Consider the following 23,676-nt stretch of genomic DNA (forward strand, 5'->3'; position numbering starts at 1 on the left):
AAACCCTGGAGAAATGGGGAGGGCATGTGGTCCAAACAGAGGACCAGCTGGCTGTTCAGCGTGTCCAGAGGGCAGGAAAAAAAGAAGAGCTGTAGGCAGATGACTGCAAGCATGGAAAAGTACTAGGGAGGGTTTTTGCGGAGAGAAAGGAGAAAAACTCCTTGAGAAAAGAAGGAAGCAGAACCTAAGGCAAAGAAATCAGATGATAAACGGCTTCTCAGATAAAGGCTAAAACACTTAATTCAAATACATCAGATACTTCCTAACATTTCTGTTGCCTCACATAAATAATTTTATTTGCTATAGGAGTATTGCCAATGAGGATTAAGGTTATACCATGACTGAATTTGAGTTATGGGTATATGGTGAATAGCTGTATGACTTTCTCACCTTGAAAGTGTATTGTATTTTGTAAAAAGGTATTAAAAGCTTCTCTTTTTATGCATTAGACAGTTGTGTGTCAATGTACTAGGTGTTTTCCACAAGAGACTGTTTCACAGTTTAAGCCCCCTCTGTGTTTTCCTAACATCAAGTCAAAATTTTCTTTCAGTTAAATTCCATTACACTTAGTTACATCAACCTAAATAGTTCTGTTTACTTGGTGTTTGCAATCTTTAAATATCTTTAGACTGTTACTGTTGATCCTTGGTTATTTCCTAGCCAAATTCAGTTTGTATACTTTTTCCTTGTAAGTCTTGCCCAAATAGTCCTGCTGTCATCCCTGGATCATTTGTGTGTGTTGGTCAGAGAATCCAACAGCTTTTCGGTAAGGAAGTGGGCAGAGCAACCAGTGCTGCGCTGCCAGGATCTCCTCTGCTTTTCTTTTGTATTTCTCTGATGTGATGCACCCGTGAATGCTGTCTGAATTTCCACCCTTAGCCATGCAGGGGAAAAGAAGATATACTTCTGAGTTTTAATCTACTATTGCACCTAAAGTTCTTTGGAATTATTACTTGTCATATGTCCTTCTTGCTGAGTTTTTTCCCCTACAGGTAAACTGACATCCATTTTCCAGTTATGCTCCTATTTCACTGTCTATGTTAGTATTGCTAAGCTGTCTATGCTCTTTATATAATTTCTTTGGCCTAAATAATTCTTACATTTTTTTCAGTTATTTGCAGATTATTGTCATTTTATTCAAATATCCAAATTACTTTTTATATTTTTCTGGCCAACTGGTACAAAACTAAGCATCTCAGTGTCTTCCTGTTTATCACTAACATTATGAGACGTTATAGGTGGGATCCAGTTTAAGACACATACCTTTGGTGTTTACATGTGTACACATGTACTAGGTGTCCAAGTTCCTATATTAGCCAACAGATACTTAAATAATATATCCCCCAAAGGGATGGGATTCAGTTGCCTAAGTATAGGCATCCAGTGTCATTTTATATGCTGTAGGGTGCTCTGTCTTGCCTCCAGCTGCTGCTTCAGATGGGTGAATGCCTCCCACAAATTTTGTGACAATATCCTCTAGCACTGCATAGGTGTCTATGTGTCTAAAATGTAGGCAGCTGGATCTAGAACTGAGGAGCAGACTCAGGGTTAACTATAACACTTTTTCACCATTTGTATGACTGAAGAGTTCATGAGAGAAGACCAAGCACAAATAAAAATTTTAAAAAATCTATTTGGTGACAAATTTAATGATTTCACATTATCTGAAAGTGAATTTACAGTCCCAAACTGGCTCTATGTGAAATGAAAAGGGAATTTCCGCTTCTTTCCCTTTTACGAAAAATGTTTGCTATAGCACAGCTGGTCATGGAGGGATCTGTCGTGTACCTACCTTTGCTGCGGGCTTTGAGGTTAAGGAAAGAGGCCATAATCTGTATTTACTATAAAGAAAAAGAATAGAGGCTGAAAATTTGTACGGCAAAAGACCACTGTCATTTAGGATGTAAGTATTTCTAAATCAAGAGAGTGACGGATAACCATATAATTAAGGTTAATGTGTGGGAGCAGAAGGAAGCCATGTGAATGGATAGTAATGAAGTAATACACTGCTCCTGTTTGATAGTCTGACAAAGGGGTAATCTGCAAAGAGGTGATCAGTTTTTTGCAAGTGGGTTGTCAGCATTTATAAAAGTTTTCAGTTTGTCAAAACAGGTTATTTCTGTCAGATGTTGATTCTCATTTTCTGAAATTTCAGTGAATTTCCTTTCGAATCTTCTCTGTTCCAGCTTTCCATTTCACAAGCACACTGACAGTGTTTGATTTGCTCCGAAATCACATTACGAGATCTAGCTTTGAGCCAAATATACAGTTTTGTAGCCCAAAATCTATTCTGCCATCCTCCATTCATATGTTGAATTTTGAAATTCAGTTCATCCAGGAAATTATCCTCCTCTCTTTCTGCTGCTGCTCAATAAGAAGGAAAAGGAAGGGAAATTGCATTTCAGAGATCTGAAATGTGAAATAAAGTTTTATTTATATAGGTCTATATCCTACAGGAAGTTGTACAAACTTTTTGCTTTTTTTGGAGCAGAAATGGATGAATTTTTAAAGGTATTTTTGGCTTGGTGAATTGTTTCAGCTACAAAGAAGACATATAAGCAAGCTGGGAATGCTACTGCATTTACAGCTAAACTGATTTTGCTGGAACTGCCTTGGGCACTAAAAGTGAAATGCTTGATATAGGATCCATGTATGACAGAGACCTAGAATTCTGTTTACTTCTATGCTAAACTTAACCAGCTGGCATCTGCTTCGGGCATCTGCTCGGACGTCTCTTGGGAGGGGGGCATGGCAGGCACCATCTTGTATCTAACCCAGCAAATGGTTTTAGCTCTGTTTATTATTCCCTGTCCAGTCTGATAGAAAGAACAAATCACACATGCAAGTTGCCTTGTTTATAAAATAGTACTGTTATCTCCTTGTACTAGTGTGGAAATCTCCCCATTAAATTTTGTACTTTTTTATTTTAAGACTGAAAACTCATTTTTAAATGGGATTATTAATTCTTTTGGATCAAATCAAAATCAAATGAAACTGGATAGTCCATTTTATGGGATTTATCTAATGAAATAAAGTTTCCATTTAGTTTGAGCTGCCTGTTGAAGGGTCTGAGCCAAATAGCTTCAGAATTTTGTAGACATTTTTTGTGGGGACAATTCCTTTTCTTGTTTTGCATCTTTTCACAAAAAACCCTCTTTGTAGCTCATTTTGTCCTTTGGAATCACATATGTATTGCTGGAGTTAGGTAACCCCCCCCTATTCTTCACTTATCTCCCTATATTAAAGTGTTCCTCTAAAACATTGCTAACTTTGCACAGAAAAATGGCAATCTTTGCTCACTGCAAAGATGAATACTCATTGTATGCAAGTCTGCAAACAAGACCTGCTCGAACATATATTTTGGGTCAAGGTTTTCTTGTTCTGCCAATGTTGATTTCTGGTAGAGGGTTCCTGAAATTCTGATCTTAATTCGTGAGTTGTTTCTTTTTCCTAGTCCCAGTGATTCAAATTATTTTTTCACTCACATAGCCTGTTACATACCTTTAAGTTTGTAGCTAAGTTCTTGGTATTCAGAATGGAATTTTTATTATTTAAAGATATTATAAAACTAGCTGCATAATGTATTAGAACATACGTTGTTTGTTAAAGCTTATTTCTGTACCTAGGAATAAGCCTTTAAAAGCCCTGGCATTCTTTAGCTATTTTTGCGGAGACAGAAAAAAAAAAGTATGTGGGTCAATTTGTTCTTTTCTTACAACGGGGAGTGAAACAATATCTTTGTTACGTTCTCATGTAACAATTCCAAAATAACGGATTTTTCTTATTGCCTGAAAAAACCCACTTTGCATAAAGTCTGGAGGCTGCAGATTTCAGATGCAGAAATGAAAGCTTCAGACAGCTGAAATGTAAATCTCAAATATAAGATTATGATAGCAATGTTGAAAATTTTGTGCCCTAAAATGACAGAGTATGACAAAAGTTCTCTAATAACTGGAAGGATTGTTTTTTTTTTTTTCCTTAAATAGATAGTGGAAATTTGTGAATATAACTTATGAATAGTTACAAGTCTTCATTTCCTTTTGTTAGGGTTATCAAGGATCAGCAGGAAATCCAGGTATCCCAGGGACGCCAGGGGTTCAAGTAAGTTCCTGTTTCATCCGAGACAAATCCTGTGAACTCGCTCCTCATTTCCAGTGTTCGTCACTGAGAGTTGAGGTGTGGAGCATGAGCAGGGCTCTGGGGGTGGTGGGACGTCAGGGATGGCGCCTGGGGGGTCGCTTTGGTGCTCGACGGCCTTGGCTTCCGATGAGATGGAGAGATCCGATCACTGCTAGCCAAGGCCTGTGTGAGCTGGACTGGGCATGGGCATGGGCATCCTGATCCTGCCGGGGAGCAGCAGTTCCTTCTGCTCTTCGCTGAGTTGATAAATGTGATCTGATGCTATGTCATGGTTCCTACAATTCACTCATCCAGAGCGTTTCAGAGAAAGCCCAGATTGCCTGAGGTGAACTTTATTTTTTTTCTTTTTTTGCTTTCTTCATAATTTAGCAGCCTTTTTTGGGACACTTAATGCAAAATTTTGCTGTACCTTCTACGTGCCTTGATCCTGTATGGCTGGATAGTCATAGACTAGTTAATGTCTTGAAGTAAAGCTCTGAGAACATGCTGGGGCTGAGGGCTGGCCTGCAACCGCATGTACATGAAGACTGTCTGATGGACATTTGAAAGGAAAGGGACATCTCTGGATTAATGGAGACTGCGTGACCTCCTTCTTTCCCAGTATGGTCCTCAGAGCAAAGAAGTGCTTTGGTGTTCCCAGGTCATGGATTATAACAACATGCCTTACACATCCTGTATACATCTTGTGCCTGGTTCTGCTTTTGTATCCAGCTACAAAAATGTTGTGACCGGCCAATGACACATCAGTCTCTGTGTCATGTACTTATATTTGTATATATTGTATTTGTGGTCTCATTCCTTCTCAAAATGTATTAGTATTTGAAGCTATTTTTCATTTTTTCTCTCTTAGGGACCACGTGGGTTACCGGGTATCAAGGGAGAGCCAGGGAAAGATGGGGCTAAGGTAAAATAAATAAATAAATGAAATAAATAAAAAAGAAAAGGAGGAAAAGAAAAAAAGATTATATTCTTATCATTTTTGATTGGTACAATTAATAGTCAATATTTCCACGTGAACCTTCTGTGAAAGTTGTTTACTGAAAAGGTGATAAAGAGGGTATAAGAATTCTAAATTTAGAATGTTATTTCAGTTCTGAATCTGGTCTGCTTTATTTAATAAAGTTTATATAGGCTTTAGCACTGCCAGTAACACCTTTATTGCACTGAATAATTTATATTTAGAAAGCATATCTAAATATGGGTACCTGGAAGCATGATACAAACATCTGTCAGAATGGTTACTTTCTATCTCTTTTTACCCTTTTTCTCATTAATGAGCATCCAGATGAGCTAGGTAAGAATTTTTGGATGGCATTTTTTATCAAAAAAATACTGACTGATTGAAAACAGAGTGTTCTGTGGAAAAATTTGCATGGAAGACAGATGTGTAAGCTCATATATAAGTCCCTTCTGGTAATCAGGATAAACTTGAATCTGGATCTCCCACATACACAGTGAATAAACCAGCCAGTGGCTACTGGCAGGTCTCCTGATATGTGAATATCTGTGCCCACTCTTCTCTCATGCTCTCTTACACTTTTGCCCTTTGGAGAGTATATTTAGAAAAATATAAAGTTCATTTTGATACAAGCTTGTGTTTTGTTTGTTCTTTGTAAAATGAACACTTGTTTTCCAACCAAATTTTACTGTAGAATTTCCTTCCTCTGAAATTCCTAACTCTAAAAGCAGGTCCTTAAATTCTTCACTGTGCAGCAGAATTCTCAAATGCATGATTAAAACTGAAAAATGTGCTTATGTGTTCTGGTGCTTTAGGGAATTTACTTTAATCTAACTGATCAGTCAGTACTGCGCCCTGTGCAGAGAGTAAGATGCTGGTGATGAAGAAAACCACTATTCTCCTGGCAATGCAGGGTTTTGACAGATGGAATATTTCCTAATGTTTAGTCCAGCCTTGTTTAAAATGTGCCAGAAAAGGGGCTTCCACCACGTTTTTAGAAAACTTCTTCCACTGTAAATTAGGTCTTGCCATTAGATTTTTTTTTCCTGGTGATTCAGCCTAAATTTTCTAAATTTCATCCCATTACTTGTAAAGTTTCTATAGCAACTAATTTAGAACTATTTCCGTTGCCAAGTGTTTTGGTCTATCCAATAATTAAGTCACCACTTGCAGACAGAAATTGGGGCTCTATTCTTCTTGCAATAAGGAGCAATGGAAGCATGACGAGTTTATTTATAAACTTTGCTGGCTTTTTTGAATTACATTCCATCTGTATTGTCTGTTTTCAGTGCTTGCTGAGAGATATGTCTTATAACAGTAGATGACAAGCTGTCATTTCTGTGGTCGTGTTCCTGTCTCCTGTGAACGTGTGACAGACCTCCAAATCTGCTTAGGCGTGAATGGCTTTGATAAATGCTGCTGAGAGGTCTTATCTGTTGCCCTTTGGCCCCAAACTTGAAATGCTATATAAAACAAAATCCTGAGCATGTCTTAGTATTTTCTTCTTAAATTTGAAATACATTAAGCAAATTGAAAACTATTGCCTCAGACAAAGTTAGTTAGATTGACCGCAATGATTTGGTGGTTGGCTCTGAGTTCTGGTTGAAGTAGATTCAGTTTACTGAAAAAAGCAACCTGTCTTGCTTTTATTGTTTCAAGACAGGTAGTGCCAAGTTATAATTTAGCCTTCTGTTATAGCTCAAGGGAGTTTGAAGAGAAATCATCAGATAAATATCTCTAGTACCAACAGCAAAAGCTTTGGGATACCTGACATCTGACAGTTGTGAGGAAAAAGCAATATTGTAAACAGAGCAATTTTAATAGCTCTGTTAATTTTTAATAGCTTTTGGAGAGTTTCCCGAAAGGATTGGGCTGATTTTTTGGTTTGTGTTTTCAATTGCCAGCTGCTTTTACAAAGTGAATTCTTTCTTCTCCTGAAATGAGAACACATTTATTAAAGTGCCTGAAGTTGTTTAATCAATTTATTTTGGTTTTATTTCGTTTAATTTTTAGAGAAAGTACTTAACATCTTAATATTTAATACATTATTTATCCTGATGAGAAATTTGATAAGGTCAGTAGGCCTGTGATATTTTCGGGAAGAGGTAGGAGCAAAGCCATCCTGGTTTTAGGGAAATTCCATGCTCTTCAGGAGTGAGGAATGGATGGTAGAGTTGTCACAATTCCCCAAAGCCATTATGAAGCTGGAAAGTACTGATTTTTGAGACATACTATATAGATGGGTTAGTTAGCTCCTTCTTGTAATTAGGTATGTGTAGTTTGTACGCAGCTGTAGACTACACAATTAAGTTTACACTGCAAGTTTTGAACTTGCAGTAACCATATGAGCTACTGAGCAGTCCTGCACCTATCCATGGAAGAGTGTCTTGAAATCCTGTTTGTGAAAATAAAGCAAGGACTCACCATAACATCTTTGAGATTGCTGAATGTTAGAAACCAAGTTGCACATTCCTATGCAGCACTGTAATCACTGCTGAGTTGATGGATGGCGGTAATGAAAGAATTTTAATTAAAATAAATAAAAGTAGGTATTTGGCAAACCCAGTTTAACACAATTTAACTGGTAAAGGAATGTGAAGGAACCTATTTTTTGGATGCTTTTTGATAACTACCCTCAGAAGATCTGTCAAGCTTATCTAATCTAATTGCTTATCTAAGACTGCTCAATTGATTTTACTTGAAATTCTTCCTTAGTTAAACCTTTCAGAACAGAATTGAAAAATGTGCAGAAATTTTCAGAGAGCTAAATTCCTATTTTGGAACCTCCATAAGTCTTAATGAGAGATCACAGTAAAATCTATTTTTAAAATCCTGATATATAGTGATTCCTTTTATTTTCTTTTATGCATTGCAACTGATCTGAAGACCAACAAGATCTCATTAGTCAGCTTACCAATGTTACATATCTGATATGCTGACACTTACTGTCTCTCCAATATTTGTTGACCATTTGGATTATGAATGTTATTTTAGTATGTTACTGTTATTTAGATATAAAATTTTCAAATATGCTTGCTATTTTAGGGTGACCGTGGACTTCCTGGTTTTCCTGGATTACATGGGATGCCAGCACCAAAGGTTGAAATTAAATAATATAATTTTGTGCTATGGTATTCATATATCTGGCTTTGCTCTATAGTCAAATAAAAAAAAAAAGAATAAGTTTATATACCATATAATGTCAGTGTATTTGCTGTAGTACGTAAAATAGATAGATCTGATGCTGCATTGAAACTGAAAGGTGATACAGGTCATGGACCTTGATTAAATACCTAAGCAATGGATATTGCCATTTTTTTCATTTTTGTCCTGTTCTGTGAGTTTTATATGCATTTGAACTTTGTTTTTAATATCACATTCTTCATCACAAATAATGTATCAAAATCGTAAATGATTAATTATATAATTTTCTTGAAGTCCTTCAGTTTGAATGACAGTAGCTGGAACGATTATTTTGGTCTAACTCAATGAATTTCTCTCACATACATGTTCCTCAGAAATTGTTCAATGCTGTCTTTTGCTCTTCTCATTTGTATTTTAAACATTTTGGACAAAATCTTCAGAAGAGTAGAGCACTTTTCAAAGGGCTAAATTTTAACTTATGTACCTACCTATACGAAGTGGTAAGACATTTAAAGCCCTTGTGCCCATCTTCCACTGAAAACAAAAATATTAAGCTATTGATTGTCTTACTAGTGGTATGGAACATTCTGGACTCCTCCCTTTTGAAAGCTTGGAAAATTCAAGATATGCATTTACTGTCTTGAGTATATTTTTATAATATCAAATGGAGCTCTTTGCCCACTTAATTTTATGTCTGCAGTATGTTTTTTCATATATAAAAATATATAAATGTTCTATTTTTAGAATAACTTATTCAAACATACTATTTTGTTTAGGGAGAAAGGGGTCCTAAAGGAGATCAAGGAGTACCGGGAATATACGGCAAAAAGGCAAGTAAAAAAAAATAATTAGAGAACAAAATGACAACATTTTATTGACATTGTTCTTATTTTATAATAGATTTTATTCATTGGGAATTTGATTCTACAGTCCTAACTCAGAAAAATTTGCACTGAAGTCAAAGCATATATTATTATCTAGTTAGTAGTACTAGACTCCCATGCTTTGCTTATTCAGATATCTTGAAAAAGTTTTTTTTTTTCCATCAGTGTATCTATATAATTCCTTTTAATACAAATTACTTATAAATATATTTTTGTTTACAAATATGTCTATGCCTTGAATAAGATTCTTGTATATATGGCATAATTATATTGCAAAAAAGTCTTGAGCTTTTTAATATATAGAAATGTTCATGCACTGTATAACCAAGAAGAGGGAGAAAGAGAAAGGTAGAAGGTGAGGGAAAGGAGAGGATATAGATGAATGTAGCAAAAATGATAGCATACTAGAAAAAAATACATTATATATCATTAAAAATGGCACATAAAGCCATTTGTACCTGCATATTTATACTATATAGAGAGAGCATATTTTGGTTGTCCAATGTGTAACTTTCATTTTTACCCTTCCTTATACTTTCTTCATATTCTTCACTGGTCTAGAGTTTTTAGTAATTTGAAAGAGGGTGTGTGATCATATTTCTATATTTTAGACAATGTTTAAATTTTAGTACCAGCTAATTATTAGTAGACTACTGTCTGTGTAAAAAGCAAACCATCTTTTCCATAGATTTCCAAAACAAGGAAATAACATATATGAATTACTAAGTATGCTGAATTTGCAGCATAAACATTTAATAGTATTTGCTTTTGGTTTGTTCTGTTTTTCAGGGTTCAAAAGGAGAGAAGGGTGATACAGGATTTCCAGGAATGCCTGGACGATCCGTAAGTTCTGTAAACACAGTGAGCCTTTAATTTTAGTTTATTAACTCATCTACTGATGACTGTTAACTATTGCCACAGGGAGACCCTGGCAGAAGTGGGAAGGATGGATTACCAGGGAGTCCTGGTTTCAAGGTATGTAAATATATTAAGTGAAGACAATTTGACATACATTCTCAAAGCACTTGGAATAATAAATTCCATTTGAAATCTGGAGTACATTGTACAGTGAGGATGGAAATCAGAGAGGTTTGAAACACCCAGATTCTACTGTGTTTGTGAGCACGGCAGCTACCTATGTCCTCTTTAAAGTCTCTGGAGTCTGGAATTCAGCTCCTATAAAGAAAACACATAGGGCCCAGCGTATTACCTACATACAGGTATCAAGTGCCATATGAGATGCCTAAGAGCATCCAAAGCATCCCGGGGGGTTGCCAAGTATGACACAAGTGCTATGGAAAGCCAGTGCCTTTCTGGAGTGGGAGCTGGAGGCCAACCTTAATATCTCAAAAGTGACCAAATGTCTGTGAGTGGGCAATGAATGCTCCTGGCTGAGCAGCTGAGTCGGGGCTCCAGAGTGTCTTCTGTGGGCTGTTATGGCAGCCTGGTCACCTACATGTCACCTAAACAGCTTTATTTCAAATGAATCCTGCTCCAATTTAATTGCATGCGTGTGTGTGTGTGTGTGTGTGCAGATATCTCAATAATTGGGGGGAGAAATTCCTTTTCTAATACTAATGGAAGAAGAAAAAATAATTAGGTATTAGATCTATAATCTTTAATAATAATGATAATAAAATTAGATGTAAGATGTGCTCCTTTATTATTATAATAATGACACAGTGTTAACTGTCATTGGTGAAGTATTACATTGATAAAGCATGAATTTGGAGGGTATGTTAATCTATTTTTACCCTTTCAAACAATACAGGGTTAATTCAGTCTGTTAGCTGTGTGAGTCGATGTACATTCAAACTAAAACACCTTTTCTTGAGTATTTTCAGAATTTAAATACAATAGTACAAAAATATGCCATCTTGTTACTTTTCATTCATTTTGGAATATAATAGTTAACAGAAACCGTTTTTTCCATTCAAACATTTTGTCAGCTTGAATTTAACATCTGCTTACTATAAAACATTGCTTCATTCAGGGTCTGTTGTAATCAAATTCAAAGCAGTAACAAACAAGCTGTCTTTGAAGGAAATTTCTGCCGGAGCTTTCCTGTTCTCTTACAATATTTGTTCTGGGAAAGAATGTGGGGAAAAAAACATGGCTTGAAACCCAGATGCTACCCATTCAAGTCCAGTTTTGTAATTTTAAGTTAATTATTACCAGATTATTATATGTTTTAATTCTTCTGTGCATTTGCTTTATGTACATCATTTCATAGAATCATCGAATCGGTAAGGTTGGAAGGGACCTCTGGAGATCATCTAGTCCAACCTCCCTCTTCAACTAGGGTCACCTAGAACATGTTAGACAGGGTTGCATCCAGGCAGGCCTTGAAGATCTCCAGAGAAGGAGACTCCACAACCTCTTTGGGCAACTGGGGCCAGGGCTCCGTCACTCTCAGAGGGAAGAAATTCCCCCTCACGGTCAGACGGAACTGCCTGTGCTTCAGTTTGTGCCCCTTCCCTCTTGTCCTGTAACATGGGACAACTGAAAAGAGTTTGTCCCCGTCCCCTTGATACCCTCCCTTCAGGTACTTGTACACATTGATAAGATCCCCCCTCAGTCTTCTCCTCCTCAGGCTGAAGAGGCCCAGCTCTTGCAGCCGTTCCTCATAGGGCAGGTGCTCCAGCTTGCTGAATCTCTGGAATTATTTTCCAGTGTTTCAGGTTTTTTTTGACAATATATTTACTTTGGGTAAGGACCCAAATAATGACTTGATAATGACTTGATCATGTCCGGTACTACTGTAGTTGTGAAATGTTTTGAAATAGTTTTCAGACTATTATTTGTACTAACAGTTAGAACAGTAGACAATGTGGTGTCATAGGCTACATCTATATTAGTAAGTAAAAACCCCAGACATCAGCCCTGAAGGCAGGTAGTACAGCGTGGCTTCTGTTTCTACAGCTAAAATCCTCCTCTCCAAAATAAGGTGGCTTTTAGAGATCAATGCCTGGCTTACACTGTCCATCAAGTGTCCTATGCCTGGACATTTCTTGGAAGGGGGCAAGTTGGCATGGGGCAAAACCGTGCATGTAAAACACTCAGCAGTAAGCATAGGCTGCTGGGTGATCATAGACCAGTGCTGAAGCACTCTCTGTTTAGTTTACCAATAACCATAAAATTCTGGCATTTTTCTGGTAATAGTGACTTTAAAATGGTTTAGCAGTTTGGACAGCCTAGGTAGTTGAGAATAGTCTATGTTATAAACAAGTATGTTAAAACCTTGAGTATGCTCTAGTTAAAGCATAGAGAACACAGCGCAATAGCTTGCTTTGTCTGAAAATGAAATCTCTGGGCTTGATTTTAAGAATTACGGAGTTTTTTTCTCTCACATATACATTTTTGATCAAAATGCCAAAATTTTGAGAAGCAGAAGTGTTCTTAATCCTTTTATAATTATTTTGTTCCCATTTATTATCATTTCAAAGAGAAAAGTTTGATTCATTTCCCAACAGAATTAAAATCTATAATTTTCCATTCACAGTTGCCACATTTTTCTTTTGAATATTGTTATTCTATTATTGTCATTTGCCCTTCAACCAGTAATTGCCTTTCTGGTTCAACTCTTCCCAAATTTCAAAAGAAAATGCTCTCTCTCTGATCTGTTTTTGCAAACTGTTTAACAGCTTTCTGTTCGACACTACGTGAGGGAATTTTAGGGAATTTTGAACTGACAAAACTTATGTGTTTCAGGCTGTTTTCAAGAGACTTTTTGATGAAGCCTTTAACATGTGTATTTGTTTTACATTTTAATTAGATTATTTTAAAATAATAATTTACCATTTGAATTCCTTTTTTTTTTTATGGAAAGAAAGGTATTTTTTTTTCAAATACCCTATTTAACAGTATATTTCTTTTTAAAGGGAGAAGTTGGACAGCCTGGATCTCCAGGCCTAGAAGGACATCGGGGAGAGCCTGTAAGTGATTAAATTGCTGACATACCTTTGCATACAGTTTTGTTGTGGTTGTTGTTGTTAATGGATGCAGTACTTCATGTTTCACCCATTCTGGCTTTTATTTTTTTTTATCATCTTTATATTTTGATGTTGTAGAAGAATGCAAGAAGAAATTTAAAGTCAAAGGTGCCTTATAAGAAAAGATTCTCAAATATATTCCTGTTATATACCACTTTTCTTATATAATATAAAATTATCTCATTGCTGCCTTCTTCTTGGTGTTTCTAATTCTCCTTTTCTGCAATATGGAATGTGTGTTTTTACTAACTTGCTGATGGTACTTTTAAAGTTTGTTTTATTCATAGTCTACCATCCTTTCCCCCCATCATCCAGTTTTCTTAGTTATTTGCTTCCTTGCATCTTGTTACACCCTCCACGTGGTCTCAGTCTTCTCTTGCTCACCTGGTAAAAAGGCTGCTCTCATTTTTGTTTTGCTTGTTTCCCAAGGCATTGCTTCTCTCCTGGTGCTTGGACAACTCTCTGGGGCAGCTCTTTAATGTCTCTCTCTCTCTCTCTCTCTTTTTTTTTTTTTTTTTTTTTTTTTTTACGTAGTAGCTAGGCTGTGCCCTCTTTGTTTCCAGCTGTTCTTTTAGGCCACCAGGCTTTGCTTTAGGTAGAGAAGCCAAGATATCTGTAGAAACAGCTGAAAGCTTGGAGTGCCGAGAAAGAGCCAGCTGTCTCCAAACCACCAGGAATTGTTCTGTAGACCATGAATGGCAAATCGTGCTCAGCTGGTGAACCACTGCCTTCCAGATGAATTACATTTTCTAACTGTAAGATGAGAACATGTAGCTTTTTAAATCCAGAAACGTTTGGAGTACTGATTGTAACACCTTATGAAAGGCAGTGGGTATTCGTGGTGCTGGAACCTGGTGGAGCGTTCTGCTGGCTCAGAGATGGAGATAACAATCCAAACTGAAGTATGCTCAAGCACTTTCCTTTATTTATTTACTCACCAAAACCTCACAAGAACACTGTGACTAGACTGCAAAACACTGGGCAGTTATTCCTAAGAGACTTTCTTCTCACTCAGCTGGCTTAAGTGAAGAATGCACATAATTCCTCACTTGGCTTTGTTTTTTCTTCTTTTTACCCCCCAAATAACCATGTGACCTGCTAAGATGTATTAACTTTTTACACACTACAGTATCTTCACATGTAATAACAACTGAAAGCGAATGTTAATTAAAAGCAATAAAATGTAAGTGAAGGTTTTATAGTGTACTGCTTTTTACAAATTTGTTAAGGCAGTAGGAAGACATATGTTCTTTTACATAGCCTAGTTTTGTCCCTTTTCAGTATTAGAAGAAATGTTAGTTAGTCCTAGATAACTTTTAAAAATTAATTTAATTAATAATAGGAAGCAGAAGGCATTTCTAAGCTAGAATATTTAATACTTCAACAGTGCTTTTTGATCTGACAGCTTTGTTTAAGTCTTTTACCTACTAAATACTTTTTGATTTAAAATTAATATAAATGCTTAATAATACAACATTTTAAACAAAAATGTAAATTCATTATTTATAGCTTGTACTTCTGTTCTGAAGTGGCAGATTTAAAGATGTTAAAATCACTGCAGGGTCATTTGAAATAACCATAAAATAATATAGGGAAAAATTTTCAATATATAAAAACCTACAAAAGATTTACGTCGTACTAAAAGGGCAAGGCAGATTGCACTGTACATGCTTCATTTTTAATCACTGGAAGTTCTTTTGAAGAGCAGGAGGTTTGCATGCTTAGAGGTGACCAGTAGGAGAAGCTAGACACCTTGTCGTACCTGATCCCCTGCCTCCCTTGCTGACGTAGCACCAAACTGCGTGTGCAGTTTGGGCCTCTTGGAGCCCAGGGGAGGAGCAGGGACATCTGTGTGCAGCCGTGCTTGGGCCGTGGGAAGCGAGAGCCTTCCTCAGCCTGAGCTGCTGGTATTTGCAGCCCCTCTCTCCAAGGATGGGGTAATTGGCTGTCATGCAGTGGGACGTGGTCTGTTATGGAAAGAAGTATGTAATAAGCTGGCAAGTCAAAGGGAAAAGTCTCTAGCAGAACTGAGAAATTTTTCTTTCAGCTGTTTGAGGGCTGTGAAGAATGCCTTGTGCCACTTGCTGCCCTGTTATTCCTCCACATCTGTGATGGAGAATGTGGTGCTTCCTCTCTGCCCCTCTTCAGGCACCATGTCTCAATTGGATATTCGGTGTGGTCTTTGGTGGCATAGCCTGGTGGTTAGGGCACTGAGATGGGAGAGGGGGTCTGCCCTCTGATATGGCTCACCTGTGATAGCCAAATGGGCTGCATAAGCTGGAGACAGACCTTGGATGATGCTGTTGGACCAGCATGACTCCATACTGCATACTCCTCAGCAAGTTGCGTGAGTACCTCTGCCCACACAAACATACATGCAAACAGTCTTTATTTTTTCCCTTCAGCCACATAAGTGTTAGACATGGCCTAATTCTTCAAGTTGGCCTTTTCAAAAATAGCAATCCTATCCTTTTTGATGTAGCAAATAACAAAGCATCATGGTTGCAAAATGAATGCATCCTGAGACAACTGTCCAGAAGGCAGCGTGCAGCAGAACTGAACTCCATTCTCTTCAGCCTCTGAGTGTGGTTATTTTCTGGTCAGCATACTTTCTAGTTTATTATTGCTCCTATTAATCACCAAATTTATGAGCAGGAAAAAGAAGGTTGTAAAGCTAAGTAAATAATTCTGAGTGATGTAGTTTTCCTTCAATCGTACTAGCTGGAACTTAAGTTAAGGTCGTAAAAACATTTGACAGCATGGACAGAATAATTGACATTGCACCCAGTAAGGCTAGTAATCAGGCTCAGTTTGCTAATGACAAAAACACGGTATGCTCACTTAATCAGGCTTAATTTCTGCCTGATTCTCCTTTTTAATGTAGGTAGTGAGAGTCGTGTCGGAGTTTGATTTTGGTGGAAGCTGGGTTAGGTGACTTTGCTCCTCGTGTTTGCAGTTCTGCCAAAGGGAGCTCTGGGCCGAGTGCGTCTGGGCGCCGTAGGCACTTTGCATGCGACAGCGATAGCAGTGCAACGCGGCTGGCGGCTTCTGACCTGGCTCCTCCTGGTACACCTATGCTCTTCATGTGTCTCCTGATGGTTTCTCATAACTATTACGGAGGGCAGATCTAGGTCACCTTTTAATCATTTTCTAAGCTCAACAAAGTGTGTGATTTATGTTGGGCCCCATAGCAGAATACTTTCTAAGGCACTTATTCAAGATACACTAATAATATGGGAATGCTTATACCACAGAAGTGACTGTATTTTCCTCATAAAGCAGAAATCCTTTAAATATGGCATAGGAAATCATATAGCCAGGTAGCCAGTATGTTTGGAAGCCACATCTGGAGGTAAGTATCATTCTACTGCATCTATATCCATACTGAAATTAATAAAACGGGGACTGAGGAAGGAACATTCCTGACTTAGCTACATGGTAGTATGCAGAACAAAAGAAATTTTCTTTCTTCTCTGTGCCACATAATATTGCCCCCTCACCCTTACTTTAGGGGTTCTCACATCTCTTCCCTACCATCAAATTCTCTTCAGTAGGACCCTTGAAGTGTAACACCTTCCTGAGTGCCTTGTTAAATGGGGTCTTTTTTATGTTCAAACTTGCCTCACTCATCTTTCTTTGTGCAGGAGACTATGAAAAAGCAAATAGAAACCACAGAATTTTGCTAGCAATTGCGTTATCTGTGTACTGGAAATCCTAAGAGAGCCTGTTCTCAGAACAGATGCCTACCAGCCTGACAGTAATAACAGGGAATAATAAAATCTACTTTTTAAAAGTAGAGCTGATTTTAGTGGATTAGTTGATTCTAATGGACTACCTTTCTTTTTGTTAGGCAGAGCTATGCAGAAATCATATTACTAATGGTTATTTCTTAAATTCATTTAAACATAAATGAAGATTGAGGATTTTGAGGATTGAGGAAATTCTGAAAAATAATAACCTACATATATTTGCCTGCTGAAGCAAATTTTCTTTCACTTCAGTTTCATCCTGTTACGCTTCTGCTGCTGTGTGTATTCTGATGAATAAACCTGAGGAGAGAAATACCCAACAGTATACCGTATCTCAATGAAAATATGAAGGGAATTCTCTGTAGAGAATAATACCTTTTATGAGATATTAACTATATATTAACTATACAGATGATCTATTGCAGTAGACAGCAGTCTTAAAGCTATGCTAGGCTGTTCAGGAAGAAAGGTCCTATTCCATTTGTCTTTAATAAAATAGTTCTAATTTTGTACTTCTAGTGGTCATAAGTCACCAAGCTGTTTGCCGAGTTGTTTCTGATAATGACTGTGTTTGAGGGAGTTGCATCATGTGTGAATACTTTGTCAGTCCTATCTTTCGCACTGACAAATAAAAGCAGCAGCACTGGTTACTCGACATGTCAATGATTATTCATTTGGCTTTAACGCTGACTGAAAAGGATGATGACTACTAAGTGAGATAAGTGGTAGTGAAATATTTACACTGCACGTATGCACATACCTCCTTTTCAGTGATCACTGTGATATACTTTGCTTGATGTGATTTATATCGATAAAATACTATATCCTTTTGTACCAGTTTTAGTTGGTCATTAGGATACTGTTTATTCAATATTTATATTTTTTATCTGTGTTTATATAGTGTGAGTTATGAATTACTTCTGACCTTGCAATTGGAAACAAAGTTGAAAGCTCTATAGTATGTATGTATGCAATAGGCCCTGTGACAAATACCTTTTATCTGAAGGTGTGACTTATCTTATTTTGATTAATGCACCTAGTCTGATCATTGCTGAACTTCCATTTCTATTATTTCAACAGAAGATTAACGATTAAAAATGCTGTTGGATTAAGTGTTGGTGCTCAAAAGATCATGACTTGTATGTGAGATGTAATACTCCTCTTGGAAATATTTCAGAGTACTAAATATTCCATAAAGTTGTTTATTTCCTTAAGTGGGCCCACTATAAAGTAGCGATCACTTTAAAAGTAATGTATTTAAAAGAAATGACTGCCAGGAAATCCTTAAGAAAAAAGCGATCATTTTGCAAGGGAGACTCAGCAAGCTGTTTGATTTCAGGCAGTCAAAATTCTTAGCTTCAAGTCTAATTTTCCTGCCTTTCCATGAGTCTGAGACGCTTCTGTAGAGCTGCTGACCTCTGAACACCAGTGGCTTGCTTTTCAGAGGTGCCAACACTGCAGTTATGAGGGAAGCAAGAAGGACTAGTATTGCTATGCAAAATGAATATCTGATTTCTTTGTTGAAAAATTTGCTTTGACCTGTAAATATCTTTTTGTATAAAATGAAGTGTTTCTTCAGTTTGGGTTTTTTTGACATAAACAGCTGGCACATCTTGTAAGACTTTGGTAAGCACACGCCATATGCCATTATTTGTTTAGAGAGAGGTTTGGTTAGCTGAATTAATTTTTTGATGGTTGTTTATTGATTTCTTCTTTAAGAGTAGTCTTTTCAGAAGCAGGAATGCTTTACTGGTCTTGTTTGTCTCTTCCTCTATCCATCTTATTTTCCTCCAGAATCCTATTTGCTTAGCCTCCATTCACTAAAAAAAAAATTAAAAAAAATCAATGTGTGTCATTTTTGTCATTTTTTTCCTGAACTCTGAGAGTCCTGATGAATGACTTTCCGATTACTGAAGCTACTATAGCATGTATTGTTAGTGTTTGTTACCACTGGAGAAAGGCGCTGGTGATGGCAACTTTGACAACACAATAATTTCAATAAATTTTCTTTATATACCCAATGATTGCTGTAAGTTTAACTGTATTTTTTTGACTGACTGTGGATTCTTCCCCTCAGTTATTACTTTTAAGTTCACTTTAGGTGTATATATTTTTAAAATACTTGCAACATAGCTCATCTTCACCATTCTGTCTGACAGGTTATTTTAATTGAATTCATTCCATACTACATTGTCTGCAAAGTTAATTGCTATTAAGAAAATAAATTTGGGAATGACATTGTAAAGAAACAAGTGTTTAAAGACTTCTGGAACTTCAGGCAGACTAGTCTCAACTACTCTGTTGTTCCCACTTGACAAAAATTGTGTTAAACAGGACAACACAGTTGCTGATCCAAAGCCTTTTGAAGTCAGTGGAAAGATTCCCATTGAATTCAGTCTGGACAGGGGCCACATGTTGCAATAGACCTGGGCCTACTGACCTAATGCAACTTGGAAAATAATGCCTGCATTTCCAAGCTGTAGAGCCAAACAGTTCTCTTTCATCTAATTCACACTTTCTGTTTCTTCCTCATGATTTCTAATTTTTAAATTTATATCTTCATAGAGCATGCAATTATACTAATTATATTCATGTTCTGTAGTTATACACTATCTTTTTATTTTTTTTTATTTTGCTTCCAAAGGCGTAAAATGTGTTATTTTTTGGAATTTTGCAGTTAGTAACATTTCGAATCATGTAACGTAGTCTGGAAAATCAAAGTGGAGAAAAGGTGACATACCCTACTGACATTTGTTAAAGACTATTTTATAAAGGCAATGTTCACAGAGGCAATTTCTAAAAAGTTGAAAGGGGCTACTAAAGAGCTGTAGTTATTGTAAGCCTATTATGGACATGAATGGCATATGCTATAAATAGCTATAAGCAGTACTTAGAGTGGTCTGTTTTATGCTGGTACGCTGTAGTGACCTTTTCATGGGTATGCTAGCACTTTTCTTACTAATTCATGTGCTGGTAGAGGTTACATACCAGCATTCTTCTTCCACTGCAGCTGGTTTATAAGCACTGTGATAGATAAAAGCATAGCCAAGTATGTCGTACCAATTTAAAATCTCCCTATTGACTTGCTGAATTTTATTACAATGAATGGATGTTAGCCACTCGTTAAAATGTCTCCTATATAATTTTATAAATTAAAAAATCTGTTCAAACAGAATGATTTTGCAACTCTTAAAAAAAATGCCCTACAATAAACAGTTTAAGGTGCATTTTTGCTCAAACATGCAGTGTGTATGTACTAAGCACAAGAATATAGGTAGTGCTTATTTGCTTGTGTTCCATTAGTGATTCCAATGACCTAGTCCTGTTTATACATAAAACCCACAAACTCTTGGATCTGAAGAGTGAAGTTTGTTCTATACATTAAAATAATTCTGGGTGTTTATGGGAAAATTTCAAGTAAAACCCTGAGATTATGTCTGTTAGTTTGCTTACCCTAGAAAGGGAGCTTTGATTCCCAGATCATGTATTTTGGTGGGCATACGTATGAGCCGTGGCAAACGTTGTACCATAAGTGTTTTTCCCCACGGAGGGAAATCACGATCACTTCACACTGGAGCTTTGGCATTCGGCTGTCGCATACGTGGCTTGGATGAAAGGGATTTAGAGATCTGGCGTGGAACTAAGAGCGAGTCACCTTAGCAGGTTGGGCGTACGCGGTAGTGCATGATGTAGCCCCTTCTGGATATCCATATGAAGGTTTGCCCATTTAGGAGACTGGAGACCTTCTTATCATTTGTAGTGACTGTGATATACACAGGCTCATAAAAAACTACTACTTTTTTGATGATAAACAGATACATTTAAAGTGTATTGGCCAACATACTACTGCTTCAGCTGAAAATAAATAAAGTGTTCTGAAAAGTTACTGGAATTAATTAAATAGAGATCTTTTGGGAGCTGAATGCAGAGATCCACACAACTGTAAATAGACTCTGTATTCTCTACCAGAACTTTTTAAGCTCCCAAATATCGCTTTAAAATGTGATTGGTTACCGAACTGCTTTAGATTCAAACATTATAACCATATAATTTGTGTGTGAATGTGAATCTATTTCAGCTCTACCTGGCTATCTCTGATTCAAGTTAGAAAGTCCAGAAGTTCTTTAATCATTCTTTATTTTTCCTTTAAGAATATTAAATTTTGTGTTTGCTTAAGCATTTAATCTGATCGATTACTTTCCAGACAAAACAGGTTTATCCACCACATTAGGGGAATAACTGCTAAAGAGCTTGAAAGTAGTGTAGTAAACCTGGTATAAAATAGATACGCCTCAAGTGATTAACATTCATTTTGTTTGATGTGCAGTATTCTAAAAAGCACTCAATTTTGGATTCTTTATGATCCAATGATGTCAATAATAACAGCTAAAGGATTTCTGAATTTATTTGGTTAACTTCATCCAAGAAAGGTTGTTCTGAAGTAGGAAATGCTTCAAGGGAGCGTTTGGACTGCTGTTTGCAACGTTGTGCATCGGGCTGATGTCTCCCGTTTCGTACCAGGAGAGTTGGCATTTATTCTTTCAGTAAACAATACTTCACATGTGCTGATTAATCTTGTAACAGCAACGTCTCTCCAGCACTTTCACCTTATAGTTTTCGTGTTAACTCTCACAGTTTTCAAGGAAGTTAAGATTTTAAGGAACACTTCAAGAAATTATCAAATCATCCAATAATTTAGATAGCATACTGGAAATGACATACATAACAAAATGGATTTTGTATGTTCCTCAACAGAAGCATAATGCCTGGAATCAGAAATATAAAACAGCATTTGGAAGATTGGCAGCACATAAATAAATAGTGAAATACTTGTGAATTTGAATGAAATTTTGACAACCAAATCAGCAAACTCTCTTGACTGGGTGGGCAGTGCCATCTTATGATTTTGGCATGATAGTCTTACATGCATCTCCTTTTAACTAAATATATGGTATGACAAAATATTTCAAGTCATTAGAGCAGCATTTTTGCAGGACATCATTGTGAAAGAAAGGAAAAAATGAAAAACTTGTTTTGTAAAGAAGAAAAAATTGACAATCAGTGAAGTAAACATCCCATTCTTGGATTGTGGCTGAGGAATCACAAGTAAATGAAATGTCAATTATTTTTTCTCTTTGTATTTAACTATTTTGCAGCAGTACTAACTTTATTATCCACACAATTATCTACAGTAAGTTTCCACTCTCACATTTTCAGATGGGAGTATGAAATATCTCAGATTATAGCATATACTAATAGAATAAAAATATTTTTGTAACAATAAACAATAACAGTAAATAATAGCCATTTATTGTTGCTATCTATACAATATAATTTAGGCAAAAATATAAGACATAGAACATATTTATAATCTTATAAAGTAAATTAGAGAATGGCAGTTATGTAATGCTTTCACCTGTAATGCAAAGCAGGTGTGTTTAACTTTTACTCAGCAACTCTGTTCAATCACTGCTACAAATTTCAGGAAGTGTCATATATGTTAGACTGTACATTGCATGAGTATGTAATGAATATGTGCTGTTGTGGCAAGTGGCAAGTCACTGCACACTGTGCCCACTGTGGTCTTTCATCTTTGCCAGGAGTCAGAAGATGAATTGCATAAGATATCAAGATAGACCTGGATTTTTCAACATTGTTTTAAAAATGTTGAAATACTTTGCAAAAAGGAAATGTTTTGAAGCGTTAAATATTTGTCAGACAATAAAGTCTTTGTTCTAAGATTATCATTTATGGTGTATAAAAGCAAAGTGTTTATGTGTCCTTTTTTCCCCATTTATGATGTAGATTCAGTAACCAAATTGAGTTTTCTAACCTGTATGTTGGTAGTTCCACTGAATCGCAGATAATGCTTTAGGAGCTTACTCTTCACAGTAAAATTTCTGTGTATGTGCAATGTGATGCTTTTATGCCTTGACTTAGCACTTTTGAAGGTCAAACACAAATAATTTTTCTGTTTCTAAATACAGTCTGATAAGATACAAATGTTTCTTAGTACATAAAATTACCATTCATGAAACATATGCATGTGCATTGGACTTTTTTATTCCTCTTAAGTATTTCCTCTTGTAAGTATTTTTGAAGAATTCGATTTAAGCTTTTACTTGACCATATAGTCAGACTACATTTCCATTATTAACTTTGACTAGTCAGTCTGCATTTAAAAATAGGTAAGTGATGTAAGTCTTTCACCTGAAGAAGGTTAAGGTTGACTACACAAACTCAATAGATGAAATCCAAAATTGCAATGTTTCTTTCCTCTGTTTCATGTTTCCACTTTTTCTTTGGTGCCATCTCCCTTATCTCCTTCCAGTCTGACTGCTGCTAGTGGTGGAGCTCTTTGCTCTGCAGCTCCGGTGTCTAGAATAATCATCCTGCTTTTTTTCTGGGATGTACAGCTGGGAAGCTGCTTATGTTTGCTGTAAAAATATGTGCTAATACCAGTAGATACTGCACTAGCAAATGTGGGGAAATTTGGGCAGCAGTGTTTTAATTTTTGTAATTTTTACATGTCAAAATTCCAGTGAAGTGAAGCTATGGAAGCTATGAAAAGTCTTTTCATCCAAAATGTAACAAAAACTTAAATAATCTTTTATCAGCCTGAATTTAAATAACTTAAATTAATTTGTAAGGTTTAATTAAAAACTTCTGGCAAGATTAAAATGCTTCAATGGCAGAAGGCCTCTTTTCCACAAATTCAGAAACCTGATAAAAATATACCATTTTTCATTTGTAGCATATGTTGTTGTATTGGAAAGCTTCATTGAGATGTATGTTATGACCAGCATTTG

The 23,676-nt window shown here is 36.4% G+C and overlaps 1 protein-coding gene across 1 annotated transcript in view; it reads left to right on the forward strand.

The window, feature by feature from the left end:
* Positions 1-23,676, forward strand: part of COL21A1 (collagen type XXI alpha 1 chain) — a 104,010-nt gene that overhangs the window by 50,618 nt on the left and 29,716 nt on the right. Inside the window, exons 11-17 of the mRNA XM_062572912.1 lie at positions 4,048-4,101; positions 4,991-5,044; positions 8,144-8,197; positions 9,019-9,072; positions 9,916-9,969; positions 10,048-10,101; positions 13,008-13,061. Of these exons, the coding sequence (XP_062428896.1) occupies positions 4,048-4,101; positions 4,991-5,044; positions 8,144-8,197; positions 9,019-9,072; positions 9,916-9,969; positions 10,048-10,101; positions 13,008-13,061 (378 nt within the window). The remainder of the gene's footprint in view (positions 1-4,047; positions 4,102-4,990; positions 5,045-8,143; positions 8,198-9,018; positions 9,073-9,915; positions 9,970-10,047; positions 10,102-13,007; positions 13,062-23,676) is intronic.

The sequence above is a fragment of the Rhea pennata genome, chromosome 3 (assembly GCF_028389875.1).
Source record: "Rhea pennata isolate bPtePen1 chromosome 3, bPtePen1.pri, whole genome shotgun sequence".
NCBI lineage: Eukaryota > Metazoa > Chordata > Aves > Rheiformes > Rheidae > Rhea > Rhea pennata.